Below are 13,445 nucleotides of genomic sequence, written 5' to 3'. Positions count from 1 at the left end.
TTTTTATTACTCTACTGCTTCCATGCCAGTAGTTGTAGTAGTGTGATTCCCTGCATCTGTCCATTTTCATCACTGACAAAGAAAGAGGTCATGTTCATATACAAATATTTTAAAATTTAACCACTTACAGACCACCCGCCGCAGTTTTACGTCTCTAATTTGAAGAGGAATATCGTTGCTATGGCAGCAGCTAGCTGCCATAACCCGGTATCCTCATCCTCAGCATGCCGTCCACTTCAAGATAAAAGTGGTCTCTGTGGCGGGTTTGCCACGAGATCACTTTTATCGGCGGCAGGAGAGGACCCCCCCCCCCCCCCACAGAGCTCTGTGGCCTCCGCCACTTACCAGAGCCGTCAGTGATCAGGTCCACTCTCCTGCTTGGTACGGAGATGTGTGAGGGGAAGATGGCCCCCACCCATCTCCATATCATTGCAGGGCAGAAGTGAAAAAAAATAACTTTACTGTTATCTTATTTTTTTATTAAAATTGTTTTATTTTTTCCAAAAAGAGTGCATTCATAAGACCGCTGCACAAATACGGTGTGACAGAAAGTATTGCAATGACCGCCATTTTATTCTCTAGGGTGTTAAAAGTTTTTAACAGTTTTTAACTTGTAACAACAAATCTCAGAAAGAGGCTCAGTCCTTAAGTGGTTAAAGCCCAACTCCAAGTAACTAAAATTGTATCTAAAATGTACTAAAAATGTATCCCTCGCATTGCAAAGGTTGGTTGCTCATTTAGTTCTAGGGAAACAAGAAAAAAGCTTTACTTGCCTAAGTGACTGGAAGTTTGTGTGCCTGGCTGTGCAGGGTGGAAGACGACAACATTCACCAGTGGCCCCTATGGGGTTAGCGCCAGGGGCATATCTGTCATGAGGCTGACAAGGCATTTGCCTTTGGCGGAAGTTTTCAGGGGGGGGGCACCGCCTCCAGGCTTCCTCTTCCTGCCACTTCACCCCGCTGCCCCTGATGCCCTACAGCTGTCGGCTTCCCTCCACTGCCCTCCCACCAACCTTGGGAGCTGCAGGGCTTCCATAGAGGGATCAGTTTGTCCACATGTATCCCCCCTCTGCTCCTCCGACCCTCCCTTTAATGCCCTCACCTCCCTGATTGCCAGACGCTGCTTTGCAGCTGCTGGCCGGCTCTCCCACCTTCCCTTCCTGCTGGATGCAGCAGCTGCTAATGCGGGAGATGTGGATGAATGAAGAGCGGGAAGGTTGCTCTTTGTAGTGGCTGGCCGGCTCTCCCACTGCTCCTCCCGCCGGCTGCAGGAGATGTGGATGAAGGGCGAGGGGGGCTGCTTCATGCAGCTGCTGGTCGACTCTCCTGCTGGCTGCAGCCACTGCTAGTATGGAAGACCTGGATGGATGGAGAGCAGGGGGCTGGTAACCAGTGTTTACCAGCCCCTTTCCTGAAAGTAAACAGACAGCAATCACAGTACTGATCGCTTCTGTATTCATTATTCGCTAACGCGTAGTGAATTGTGTTTACTATTTGTCAGTTTGTGAATGAAATACAGTGAACACTGTTTACTATATTTCATTTTTTTTTCATTTTATGAGTCTCTATACCAGCCTTTCTCAACCTTTTCAACACAGAGGAACCCTTGAAATAGTTCTCCGGTCTCGGGAAACCCCTGCTAAAAATTAGAAATCTTCAACTCATAATACATTAGTGTGATGGTCAGTGGGAAGAATGGTCCTTACACTTGTGGTCATTGGGAAGAATTACCTCCTTACAGATAGCTAAAAAGATCAATGGAGTCAGTGGGAACTTATCTGAGAGGCAGAAATTGCCCAATGCTGAAGGAACCCCTAGCAACCTCTGGAGGAACCCTGGTTGAGAATCACTGCTCTATACAGACTCGTATCTAATTCATCCACAATGCAGCTCAGGCTGCAGAGAAAGGGACTGACTTCAGTCCCTATCTCTGTCTCAAAAAGAGACATTAGAGGTCTGTTTAGACCCCTGATGTCTCTCCAAAACACCCCTAAAAAAAAAAAAAAAAAGAAAAAGAAAGAAAAAAAGAAAGAAATTGTACATGTAGAAAAAATCAAAGGTGTCATTTTTTTTAAATAAAACCAAAAATATAGTAAGAGCCCTTTCGCACGGGTTCTGTAAAGCAGATCTGTCTGCTCAGCGGGGAATCTGTCTGCTATGCGGACACAGACAGCTTGCTCTTCTCTATGAGGCGGTTGGATGGAAAGGGACCACCTGTCCATTTCCATCAGACTGCCATCTGATCCAATCTGCCAGACAGATGGGAAATAGACCCCCCCCCCTCGGTCTGTTTTTGGTGGGATTGGATGATGGTGAGTGTCAATGGATAGGAAGGGGTGGAACAAATTTAGTCTTGCTTAGCGTAACACAAAACCAAAATACACCACCGGGTAGTGCTACATACTTAAAAAAAATAAAAAACAGTCTATCCAAGTATTGCCTCGTCCATCATGACAGTAAGTGGGGGTAAAATCTCTTTAACAAAGCCACAGATAGCAATGAAACCCTGACAGGGGTACCCATCCTTCCCTACTCCAATAAAAAAACAGTTTTGGGTGAACAAACACTGCATACCCTATATATGTACACACACGAAAGATATTTCCTTTAAAAATAATATTTTTAATTGTAGGAGTCCCGACACAGCAGTGCAGTGGAAGAGGATTCTGAAGGCGACAATGATTCTGAAGAGTTTTATTACGGAGGACAGGTGAGCTCCCAAAAGAGAAATGGCTATTAATCTGGTGTGAGAACATAAGTGCTTTTGTTGGTAATTACCTACTAAATTGTTGTATGCAGTATGTTTTCATGACTACGATTTATGGCATTACTTAGAGGACCTTTTAAAAGGTTCACAATTCAGCTGCAGACAAATACGTTCTTGTACTTTAGCTTAGAGTCTGGAAGGGTTAGAACTTTTCGTTGTTTTTTTATGGCTGGATGTATTTTCATTAAGGAGATTTTCCCTCACTTCCTGTGTGGTCACCAAGACAACAGTAAAACCTTCCACAAAGGATTTTGTAACCAACTGAGTGCTATATTACCCCTTCATTACCAGGACATTTCTCACTTTTCAGGACTGCTATAGTTTGTCTGACAATTACTCTGCCTTGCAACACTGTACACAAATTAATTTTATATATGGAGCACTGCACCCTTGGGGATTGCTTGGATTTACCTGCTCATCTGCACCACCATGACCCTGGGAACATTCCAACCTACCTGACACTCTGGGTTCAGACATCTTTGCACCACCTTAAAGTAATAATTCAAACCACTCAATGAGTTTATATTCTCTTAACATTTACTGGATAACTCAAGGAAGACTTTGTTGCTCAAAGGAGGTAATGGATCAACTGAACTTTGGATAACAGTCAAAATTCAGTAGAAGAATTCCTCCACAATAATACGAGTTAAGACAATTTGGCAACAATAGTTTATTATATACACGTATGTACAATGAAGTATCACTTGCACCTGACCTGAAAGGATAAGCGAGAGTTAAGAATTAATCTTGGCAAGACTTCTAAAGGGGAACCCAGGCTAGCCTATTTAACTTTAAAACCAGATTAGAGATCAAGTAAACAAGAACAGTTAAAGTATGAAAGCTCTTTTAGTAGCAATGACAGTCACTGGCAGTGGGCTTCACTGACAGTCGGAGCTCATTAATTATATCCAATAGGGTGCAGCAACAAGGCAATGGTATTTCTTGGAAAAAGATTGATGCGATAGGTGTACAAGTACAATGTTCAAATAGCAGTGCAGTTAAGTGTTTCCCCAGGGTAAAGCTGTATGTGCACAGTGTACTAGTGAAGCAACAAAGAAAGGTGTGCAAAGGTGGGCAATTGCCCTCTCACCAACAACCAGGCCTATTCAATGCCTTCCGAACATCGGTTTCCAAAGAGGCAAAGAGGTTCCACCCGCAATGATCATCCAATACAAGCTTAAAGCGCGGGTTGTCGGACTATCAAGGTGGTGCTGGATAGATGTCTGATGATCAGCAAGCAGTGATGGGCACCATGTGGTAGGCCGTGACCTCACCCTCTCCGACAGAGGTCCGTCACACACCAGGCCCAGGAGGAAAAGAGCGTATCTGGTCTCTTTTATCCTTCCTCCCAGCATTCCCTCTGATAGCAAAGATCCCTGGGATATGTAGTCCAGGTGCATAGTCATACAGAGCAGTTGCAATTTTGAGGAACTACTAATCCCAAAATCCCTTTGTAATCTGCTGTCTGTTACCATGTCTTTTATGGAGAATCAATACATTTTGAAGATTATAAAGAGCAAGCAGGGAGTTGCGGACCATCTTTTCTCACAGATTCAGCAATGCCAAAGCTGACAAAGCTCCCATGCATGCACAGGAGTGACATCACTCCTGCCTGGCCAATGAAAGTGGCTGGTGATCGAGTCCTGGTAGCCAGAACATGTCAGCAGCCAATGTGAGTATAGATTGGCATTATCACTAAACTTGTACCTTATAACTTTAAGCAGAGTTCCGCCCCAAAAAAATAAAAAATTAAAAGCCAGAAGCTACACACATTGCTGCTGCTGGTTTTTAATAATAGGACATTTACCTGTCCAAGAGTCCAGGTTCTGACACCATTGCGGGTAAGGGAACACAGCAGGGTAGCCTTACGGCTTCACACCAGGAACCCTACTGCGCATGCGGGAGGCCCCGCTCATCTCTCCTACTAGCCCGGCAACAGGGGGAGGAGGATGGAGCACCGTGGTGATGTCACGGGCCGCGGCGCAAACTCCCAGAAGTGGGAACAGGATACCTGTCAAAGCCAGGTATCCTGTCCCTCTCCCACCCGAAAGCTGCCAAATGTGGCACCAAAGGGGGAGAGGAGACAAATGAGCGGAAGTTCTACTTTTGGGTGGAACTCCGCTTTAAGCTCAATGCTAAATCTTAACTGTAACTTTATACCTTATGGTAATCACTACTCCTTTAAAAAACTTCAAGATATTTTATAAACTCACCATTGTCATTGAGTGTTTTATGGATTAACCAATATTTAGCTTTTAATATTAATGATATACCGTTATGTAATACTATAGATTGCATTAACATGGGAAGACCTCTTGTGCAGCGGACTGTAGAGTGTAAATAGTTTAGTGCAGTTTTTATACAGCATGCATCTTTAATGGATCTATTTCTAAAATGATAACATAAGCGGTAAGGTCAATATGTTTTATCATACACAGTATTTTGAAACGGGATCTTAATGCATTCTTAATTTACTTTTAAAATGAATTTCCTCACCGAAGCACTTGAATCTTATACATTATACATAAAGGTATATAAACTACCAAGGACTATGTGAGCCTATTAATTATTGAGGATGGAATTTTATTTCAGAGTTGATCATATTCTATGTACATAGGGATTGTAAAGAGCTTTGATGTGCTATATTAACACAAACCAATTTGTTAGCTATAAGTAACAGTAAAGTGTTTATTTTTAAGCAGTTCATCTAAATGCACTAATATGGGCTTTATGTCTCAGAAAATAGAACTTACCAAAAAAAAGATCCACAATTGCCCTTTCTTAGGCCGCGTACACACGGGCGGACTGTTCGCCCAACTTTGTCCGCTGAACAGTGTTTGGGCGGACAGTCCGCTCGTGTGTGGGCTTTCAGCGGACAGTTTCAGCGGACAGTTTGACGGACAAGGTTTTTCGGAATTTCCGAAAAACTGTCCGCTGAAACCTTGTTTCAGCGAACAGTCCGCTCGTGTGTAGGCTTGTTCGTCAAACAAAGTTCCGCGCATGCTCAGAAAGGATTTTCACGCCGAAAGTTATAATGCAGTGTATAGGACGTCGTATTTTTCGTCCCGTCGTACGTGCCGTTCACGTCATCGCGCACGGTTTCAGCAAACTGTTCGTCCGTCGTGTGTGGCCATGTCCGTCCATGCTAATTTTGAGCGGACTGTTTGCCGAAACTGTTTGACGGACAAAGTTGGGCGAACAGTCCGCGCATGTGTACGCGGCCTCAGTGTATCTAAAGCCTCTGTGTTCAATTTTAGATAGAAAAGTAAAGGGTTAAAAGTGAGGAAAAATTAAAAATGTTAAAGTTGTCACTGGAACAGGATAAGAGGAGAAATCGTCCAACAGCAACAGTTGTTTAACCACTTCCTACCCGGCCTATTGTCAAATGATGGCTGTGCGAGTCATGTGTCATTCCGGGGTGACATCATATGACGTCCTCCCAGGCCACACTGTGGCACGATCTGTCACCAGCTGTGTTCACTGGACACAGCCAATGACTGATCAGTGTACTGGCCTGATGCTGGTACCATGTGATCACTGTGTCCAATCACAGCAGATCACATGCCAATTGTAAACAATGAATGGCTTTGTTTCACGCTAATCATTGTGTACAATTTTGTTGCTAGCAGTGATTGGTCACAGTGATCATATGGTACAGACAGGGCCAATTACAGCCCATCTGTACCATGTGATTAGCTGTGGTCAATCACAACAATACACACTGAATCATATTTATTCAGTAAACATGGTTGCTATGGTTACTATAGTAACACTGTATTGGTTCAGTTGCAGTGTGTAAAAAAAAAAAAAAAAAAAAAAAAAAAAAAATGACCAGGCCATTTTTTTGCGATACGGCAGTGAGTCTCTTTAACTGACAATTGCACGGTCGTGCTCCGCTTTACCCAAATGACATCCCTTTTCCCCACAAATAGGGCTTTCTTTTGGTGGTATTTGATCACCTCTGCGGTTTTTCTTTTTTGCGTTTTAAACACTGGCCATCCCAGACACCTAGAGCTACCCTTACCTCTGACACTTGGAGTTCCATTCTTGTAATAACAAAAACGTACTGTTTTATAAGTAAATAGCAGATTAAGTTTACTTCAGAATATATAGCATAGACTTAAAGGTTTCACTGGAACAAGTATTACAGGGATTACAACAACTGCACTGCTCCACCAAGGTAGTGCAACAGTACAGTGAATACTCACAACAGTTTGTACATATACGTTTGCCTTGAATGAACCCTGAGAATGTGTCTCCAACTGAGACTAGTGCTTAGAGTGACTACACCTTAGGCCGCGTACACACGGGCGGACTGTTCGCCCAACCTTGTTTGGCAAACAGTTTCATCAAACAGTCCGCTCAAAATTTGCATGAGCGGACTTGCCCACACACGAGCGGACTGTTTGACGAACAAGGTTGGGCAAACAGTTCGCTCAACTTTTGAAATGAACGGACTCGCCCACGTAAGGCGGAGGCAAATCCGCCCATTTCGAGCGCGTGTACAGGTAGGCGGGGCCCGCGAAGGAGACGTCGCGGGCTCCGCCGCCTGGAATGGGCTTAAAGGGGAACCCCAACGCCGAAAAAAATCGGCGTGGGGGTTCCCCCAAAGTCCACACCAGACCCTTGTCCGAGCACGCTACCCGGCCGGCCAGGAAAGGGGGGCGAGCGAGCGCGCCCCCCCTCCTGAGCCGTACCAGGCCGCGTGCCCTCAACATGGGGGGTGCCTTGGGGAAGGGGGGGCCGCGCGGCCCCCCCACCCCAAAGCACCTTGTCCCCATGTTGATGAGGACAAGGGCCTCTTCCCGACAACCCTGGCCGTTGGTTGTCGGGGTCTGCGGGCGGGGGCTTATCGGAATCCGGGAGCCCCCTTTAAGAAGGGGGCCCCCGGATACCGGCCCCCCACCCTATGTGAATGAGTATGGGGTACAATGTACCCCTACCCATTCACCTGTGAACTAAAGTACAATAAAAAACACAACACAGAGAAAAAATATTTTATTGCACAGCTCCGGGGGTCTTCCGTCTTCGGGGGTCTTCTCGCCGGACTCCTCCGCTATGTGTGTGTAGCTCTTTTGCTAGCGGAGGAGTCCGGCTTTCTTCCTCCCCGCCGCCGGCCTCTTCTCCCGACTTCGGGGGTCTTGTCCCCCTCTTCGGTTCTTCTGCCGGGCCACCGCGCCTGGTCCGGTGGCCCGGTCTTCTGTCGCCGTCTTCCGTTCTTCTGTCGCCGCCTTCGGTTCTTCTGCCGGGCCACCGCGCCTTCTTGTAGCTCTTTTACAGGCGGTGGCCCGGTCTTCTGTCGCCGCCGCCGCCGCCTTCCGTTCTTGTTCTTCTTCTTGTTCTTCTTCTTCTCCTGGAGATGTTGACTCGACGAGCTCTCCGGCCGGAATGCCAGAGCCGCGCTGTGCGGTCACTTATATAGTGACAATGGGGCGGTGTCACATGGTATATGTCACATGGGTTGGTCACATGGTGACCCCGCCCCCTTACGATGTCATAGTCCCCATGTGACATCAACCCATGTGACCAACCCATGTGACATATACCATGTGACACCGCCCCATTGTCACTATATAAGTGGCAGCGGAGCGTGTCCCTGGCATTCCGGCCGGAGAGCTCGTCGAGTCAACATCTCCAGGAGAAGAAGAAGAACAAGAAGAAGAACAAGAACGGAAGGCGGCGGCGGCGGCGGCGACAGAAGACCGGGCCACCGCCTGTAAAAGAGCTACAAGAAGGCGCGGTGGCCCGGCAGAAGAACCGAAGGCGGCGACAGAAGAACGGAAGACGGCGACAGAAGACCGGGCCACCGGACCAGGCGCGGTGGCCCGGCAGAAGAACCGAAGAGGGGGACAAGACCCCCGAAGTCGGGAGAAGAGGCCGGCGGCGGGGAGGAAGAAAGCCGGACTCCTCCGCTAGCAAAAGAGCTACACACACATAGCGGAGGAGTCCGGCGAGAAGACCCCCGAAGACGGAAGACCCCCGGAGCTGTGCAATAAAATATTTTTTCTCTGTGTTGTGTTTTTTATTGTACTTTAGTTCACAGGTGAATGGGTAGGGGTACATTGTTCCCCATACTCATTCACATAGGGTGGGGGGCCGGTATCCGGGGGCCCCCTTCTTAAAGGGGGCTCCCGGATTCCGATAAGCCCCCGCCCGCAGACCCCGACAACCAACGGCCAGGGTTGTCGGGAAGAGGCCCTTGTCCTCATCAACATGGGGACAAGGTGCTTTGGGGTGGGGGGGCCGCGCGGCCCCCCCTTCCCCAAGGCACCCCCCATGTTGAGGGCACGTGGCCTGGTACGGCTCAGGAGGGGGGGGCGCGCTCGCTCGCCCCCCTTTCCTGGCCGGCCGGGTAGCGTGCTCGGACAAGGGTCTGGTGTGGACTTTGGGGGAACCCCCACGCCGATTTTTTTCGGCGTTGGGGTTCCCCTTTAAGCCCATTCCAGGCGGCGGAGCCCGCGACGTCTCCTTCGCGGGCCCCGCCTACCTGTACACGCGCTCGAAATGGGCGGACTTTCCGAGCGGGAACAGTCTGCTCATTTCGAAAGTACAGCGGACAAGCCCACACACGGGCGGACTGTTCGCTCAAACACAGTTTCAGCGGACAGTTTTTCGGAATTTCCGAAAGACTTTGTCCGTCCAACTGTCCGCTGAAACTGTCCGCTGAAAGCCCACACACGAGCGGACTGTCCGCCCAAACACTGTTCAGCGGACAAGGTTGGGCGAACAGTCCGCCCGTGTGTACGCGGCCTTACTCTGGTGCATAAAATGCAAAGCGATAAATATAGTACAGAACAATCACTAGGGAGCTCCCCCTACTTTAATAGGATGCAAGGCCTTGTGATGAAAGATGCAGTCTATTAGTCTTCTTTTTTCTGCTAGCTATTTGTGTTGTAAACAATTGTAATCCAACAGTGAATCAAACATGGGTTAATGTGAAGTGGATGCTAGAACAAATCCTGTGGTGTGGTACACCTGTAATTGCTTCTGGTGTAATTGCTTTGGATAACACAGCGTCAAAGTACAGTGAAGAGTAGGCTTGAGGCCTGCTTAAACTCAGTCTATCTATTAGGTTCTCTTCCGTGGAACTACAGGTCCCAGCAACACTGTGTTAAAGTACTAGGTGTATGAAAGTGCGTTTAGGAAACTGTGGGTAGTAGCCCTCTCACTAAACTGTGTCTGAAGAATGGAACAGCTCTGCTCTGGTGCACTCAGTCTTGCTTCTAGCCGGCCGGCTCCGTCACACAGCTCCGCTCTGCAAGATGAACCGGGTCCCTCTGAGGGCTCCAACAGGTGTCTCTGGATCCTTCCCCATCCAGTCACTCGGTCTCTCCAGCGATCAGATGACAGGCAAAGTCTTTAATTGTTCAGCTCCACAGTGGCTGTAGGCTGTGCACTCTGGTGACCTTCTCACAGGTCCTTTCAATCAGGCCATTCGTCCAGAAAGAGAAAATGACCAACCGGATCCTTTTATAGTCTTTCCAGCATGCAGTTCAGTACAGGGGGATCATGGGTAGGTCACCTGGCATTCTGAGTAGGTAGGTCATAGCAAAAAATGTAAAACAACAGTCACTTCCTGTTATCTTTCTAGTGCTATAGGAAAAGAAAATAGCTAGAGTCCATTTCCTGTATTGGCCGCTAGATGGCGCCAAATACTGACTTATAACACTGCATATAGACTTACATTATAAAGCATTAATAGGGGAAAATACCAGCATTACAGGTAAAAGCAAATATAACTTCCCATTAATAAAATTGATGCCCAAACAGCATGGGGATGCATGCATAGTACAATAGTACAGTGCACTGGACCACAATATACTTTCTAGGAAATTAACTTAAGTGTGGTGCTTCTAGGAACCCAGTGCACTCACCAAATCTTTGTTTTAGGGCTTTATATATAAGTTTATATAACACAAGTTTACCCATACAGAGGTTTTAAGCACTCCAATGCCACAACACATCAATTTTCCCTTCAAGCTTCTGACTTTCCTTTGCAGCACTGCTGCTCTGGCTTGCAGGCTTATGGCCTCTGTTCCTTCACAGACAATTCTCAAACTGTCTGTGCCCACCTACCTCTGCTAGCTTCCTTACAGCCACACAGAATCCTGGCAAGGGTGGAGTCCTGAGCCACAGTGATTTTGTAAACTAAAAGAACCAGTACACAGCAGCACAATCAGTGGGAGCTGGTGGCCAACCAAACCTGAACCTAGGGTCGAAGACTTCATCTCTCTCAAGACTCTACAATGTCTCTTGGCTCCAGGACTCAGAGCAGGATTTGTCAATCCCTGAGAAAACTGAAAGCCAGTATTCTTAGGGTTGCCCCCTCTTCTTCAAGAAAAACCTGAACACTTTAGCCATGCACAGAATTTTTTTTTATACATATATTTTGACAATAAATAACATTTCTAATCATATGAAGTTAATCACAAGTGTCCCCCTTTACATCTGAGTACACAGAATCCACCTTTTACATCTAAACTTGCAGATTTCCCTTTCACTGTAAGTGGGGACTCTGCAGACTCTGATGTAAGGGAGAACTCTGGGGACACTAACATAAGGGATGTTCTGGGAACCCTGATTTAAGGAGGAACATTGAGAACTCTGATGTACAGAGAGGAATCTGATGTAAGGGGAAAAACTGTGGCCTCTGGTGTAAATGGGAACTCTGATGTAAGGGGTGCTCTGAGAACCCTGATTTACTTTAGTGTATTCACTCAGAGGCAGGAGAGAGAAGGGGGGGAGGGGGGGGGACTTTAGTCACAGACAGGGATGGTTGGTGAGCTCAATAAAGCCTTGGCAATCAGCACATCTCATCCAGATGTATCTGAAGCACTTTCCTTTTCTGAGGCACAGCCCTGGAGATTGGAGTGTGGTTGGGCAGACAAAGAGGTGTAGGGTCGGGAGGAAGAGGTGCAAATCAAGGCCTCTCTCCTCTCCCATCAGTGTGTGTGTTTGGGGGGGGGGGGGATGTTAGTGCTGGCTTTGGGCAGCATGAAAGAGAGTATAACAGACACTCTTAGCTTAGAAAACTGCAGCCAGCAACCCTGTTGAGAAGCCATAGTCCTGTCTGAATAATGTGTCCGGGTTTCAAGCAGTCTGAAACCCGGGTGCATAATTCCAAACCCGAACTGTCTGGGTGAATTCCGGACAGCTGGCAACCCTAAGTATTCTCCCTATGATACCTGCATCCTGGAACCCCCCATCCAGTATCGGGGAGAACCCTTGGTGACACCAAACCCTTTGCAGAGGCTGTGATTCCTCATGTGCAAAGCTGCATTCTAAATGGCATTTGTTCACCATGATATGGTTGGTCCTGTCAGTGTGCAGTGCTCATAATAACCAGAGATAGGAAGTGAAGGGAAAAAACGAGTCTGTGGGTTGTGTGCTGAAATACTGACAATCGGATAAAATACCATAACAGTATGTAAACATTGTGTGCAGAATCAATTCAAATAGAAATGTGTAGGGCATTATGCCAGCTTAGAATATTTGTTTTTTAAGAAAAATGACACTTTCAGTTCTGCTTTAAAGGGAACTGCTGTACAGGGTGGGGTTTGTTTACCAGGTTCAGGTCTGTAAAAATATAAAAAAAAACCTGATTCAGGTATTGGTGGTTATATGCCAATTAATGCTTTGAGGTTGCATTTCTTTAGAGACTGTTAGCTGGAAAGCGCTATTAATGATGTGCAGTTGATTATCTTTATCTGCGTAATACTTTTTTTTTTTTTTTCTTACAGTTCATGTACTAGTTTGCAGGTTTTCTCTGTATATCAGACAATGTAGTCAGCACCCCAGCTGAGATGCTGAGATAACATCTATTAGCCTTATGCAAACATACATGTAAACATGTAAAATAGGTAATAAACACGTCACCATTTTTCAAGGTAAATATATTTCTAAAGGTGTCATTGACATGAATTTTTGAAGTTTCAGCTAGCAACTCATCACCTTAACCGCTTCAGCTCTGGAAGATTTTACCCCCTTCTTGACCAAAACACTTTTTGTGATTCTGCACTGCGTCGCTTTAACTGGCAATTGCGCGGTCGTGCGACATTGCACTCAAACAAAATTGACGTACTTTTTCCCCCACAAATAGAGCTTTCTTTTGGTGGTATTTGATCACCTCTGCGGTTTTTATTTTTTGCACTATGAACAAAAAAAAAGAAACAATTTTGAAAAAAGCTATATTTTTTACTTTTTGCTATAATATACCCCAAAAATATATCTAACATTTTTTTTCCCTCCGTTTAGGACGATATGTATTCTTCTACATATTTTTGGTTAAAAAAAAAAAATCTCAATAAGCGTATATTGATTGGTTTGCGCAAAAGTTATAGCGTCTATAAAATAAGGGATCGTTTTATGGCATTTTTATTATTATTTATTTTTTATTAGTAACTGCAACATTATGGCAGACACATCGGACACTTTTGACACTATTTTGAGACCATTGTCATTTAAACAGCAATCAGTGCTATAAAAATGCACTGATTTCTGTGTAAATGACTCTGGCAGGGAAGGAGCTTAAACACTAGGGGGCGATCAAGGGGTTAAGTGTGTCCTACAGAGTGATTCTAACTGTTGGGGTTGGGTGGACTTCAACTCACATGACAGCGATCACTGTCCCGATGACAGGGAGCAGTAGATCTCTGTCATGTCACAAGGCAGAACGGGGA

At 46.2% G+C, this 13,445-nt stretch overlaps 1 protein-coding gene across 3 annotated transcripts in view; it reads left to right on the top strand.

Annotated features, from left to right (window-relative positions):
• PARP8 (poly(ADP-ribose) polymerase family member 8) overlaps positions 1-13,445 on the top strand; it is a 452,966-nt gene that overhangs the window by 270,219 nt on the left and 169,302 nt on the right. For all 3 annotated transcript variants that reach the window (XM_077462768.1, XM_077462766.1, XM_077462767.1), the window contains exon 6: positions 2,632-2,709. In XM_077462768.1, the coding sequence (XP_077318894.1) occupies positions 2,632-2,709 (78 nt within the window). The remainder of the gene's footprint in view (positions 1-2,631; positions 2,710-13,445) is intronic.

This window comes from Lithobates pipiens, unplaced genomic scaffold (genome assembly GCF_037356315.1).
Source record: "Lithobates pipiens isolate NorthernLeopardFrog02 unplaced genomic scaffold, aLitPip1_a1.2 Scaffold_3, whole genome shotgun sequence".
Classification (NCBI taxonomy): domain Eukaryota; kingdom Metazoa; phylum Chordata; class Amphibia; order Anura; family Ranidae; genus Lithobates; species Lithobates pipiens.
This window is presented reverse-complemented; position numbering and strand designations above follow the sequence as displayed.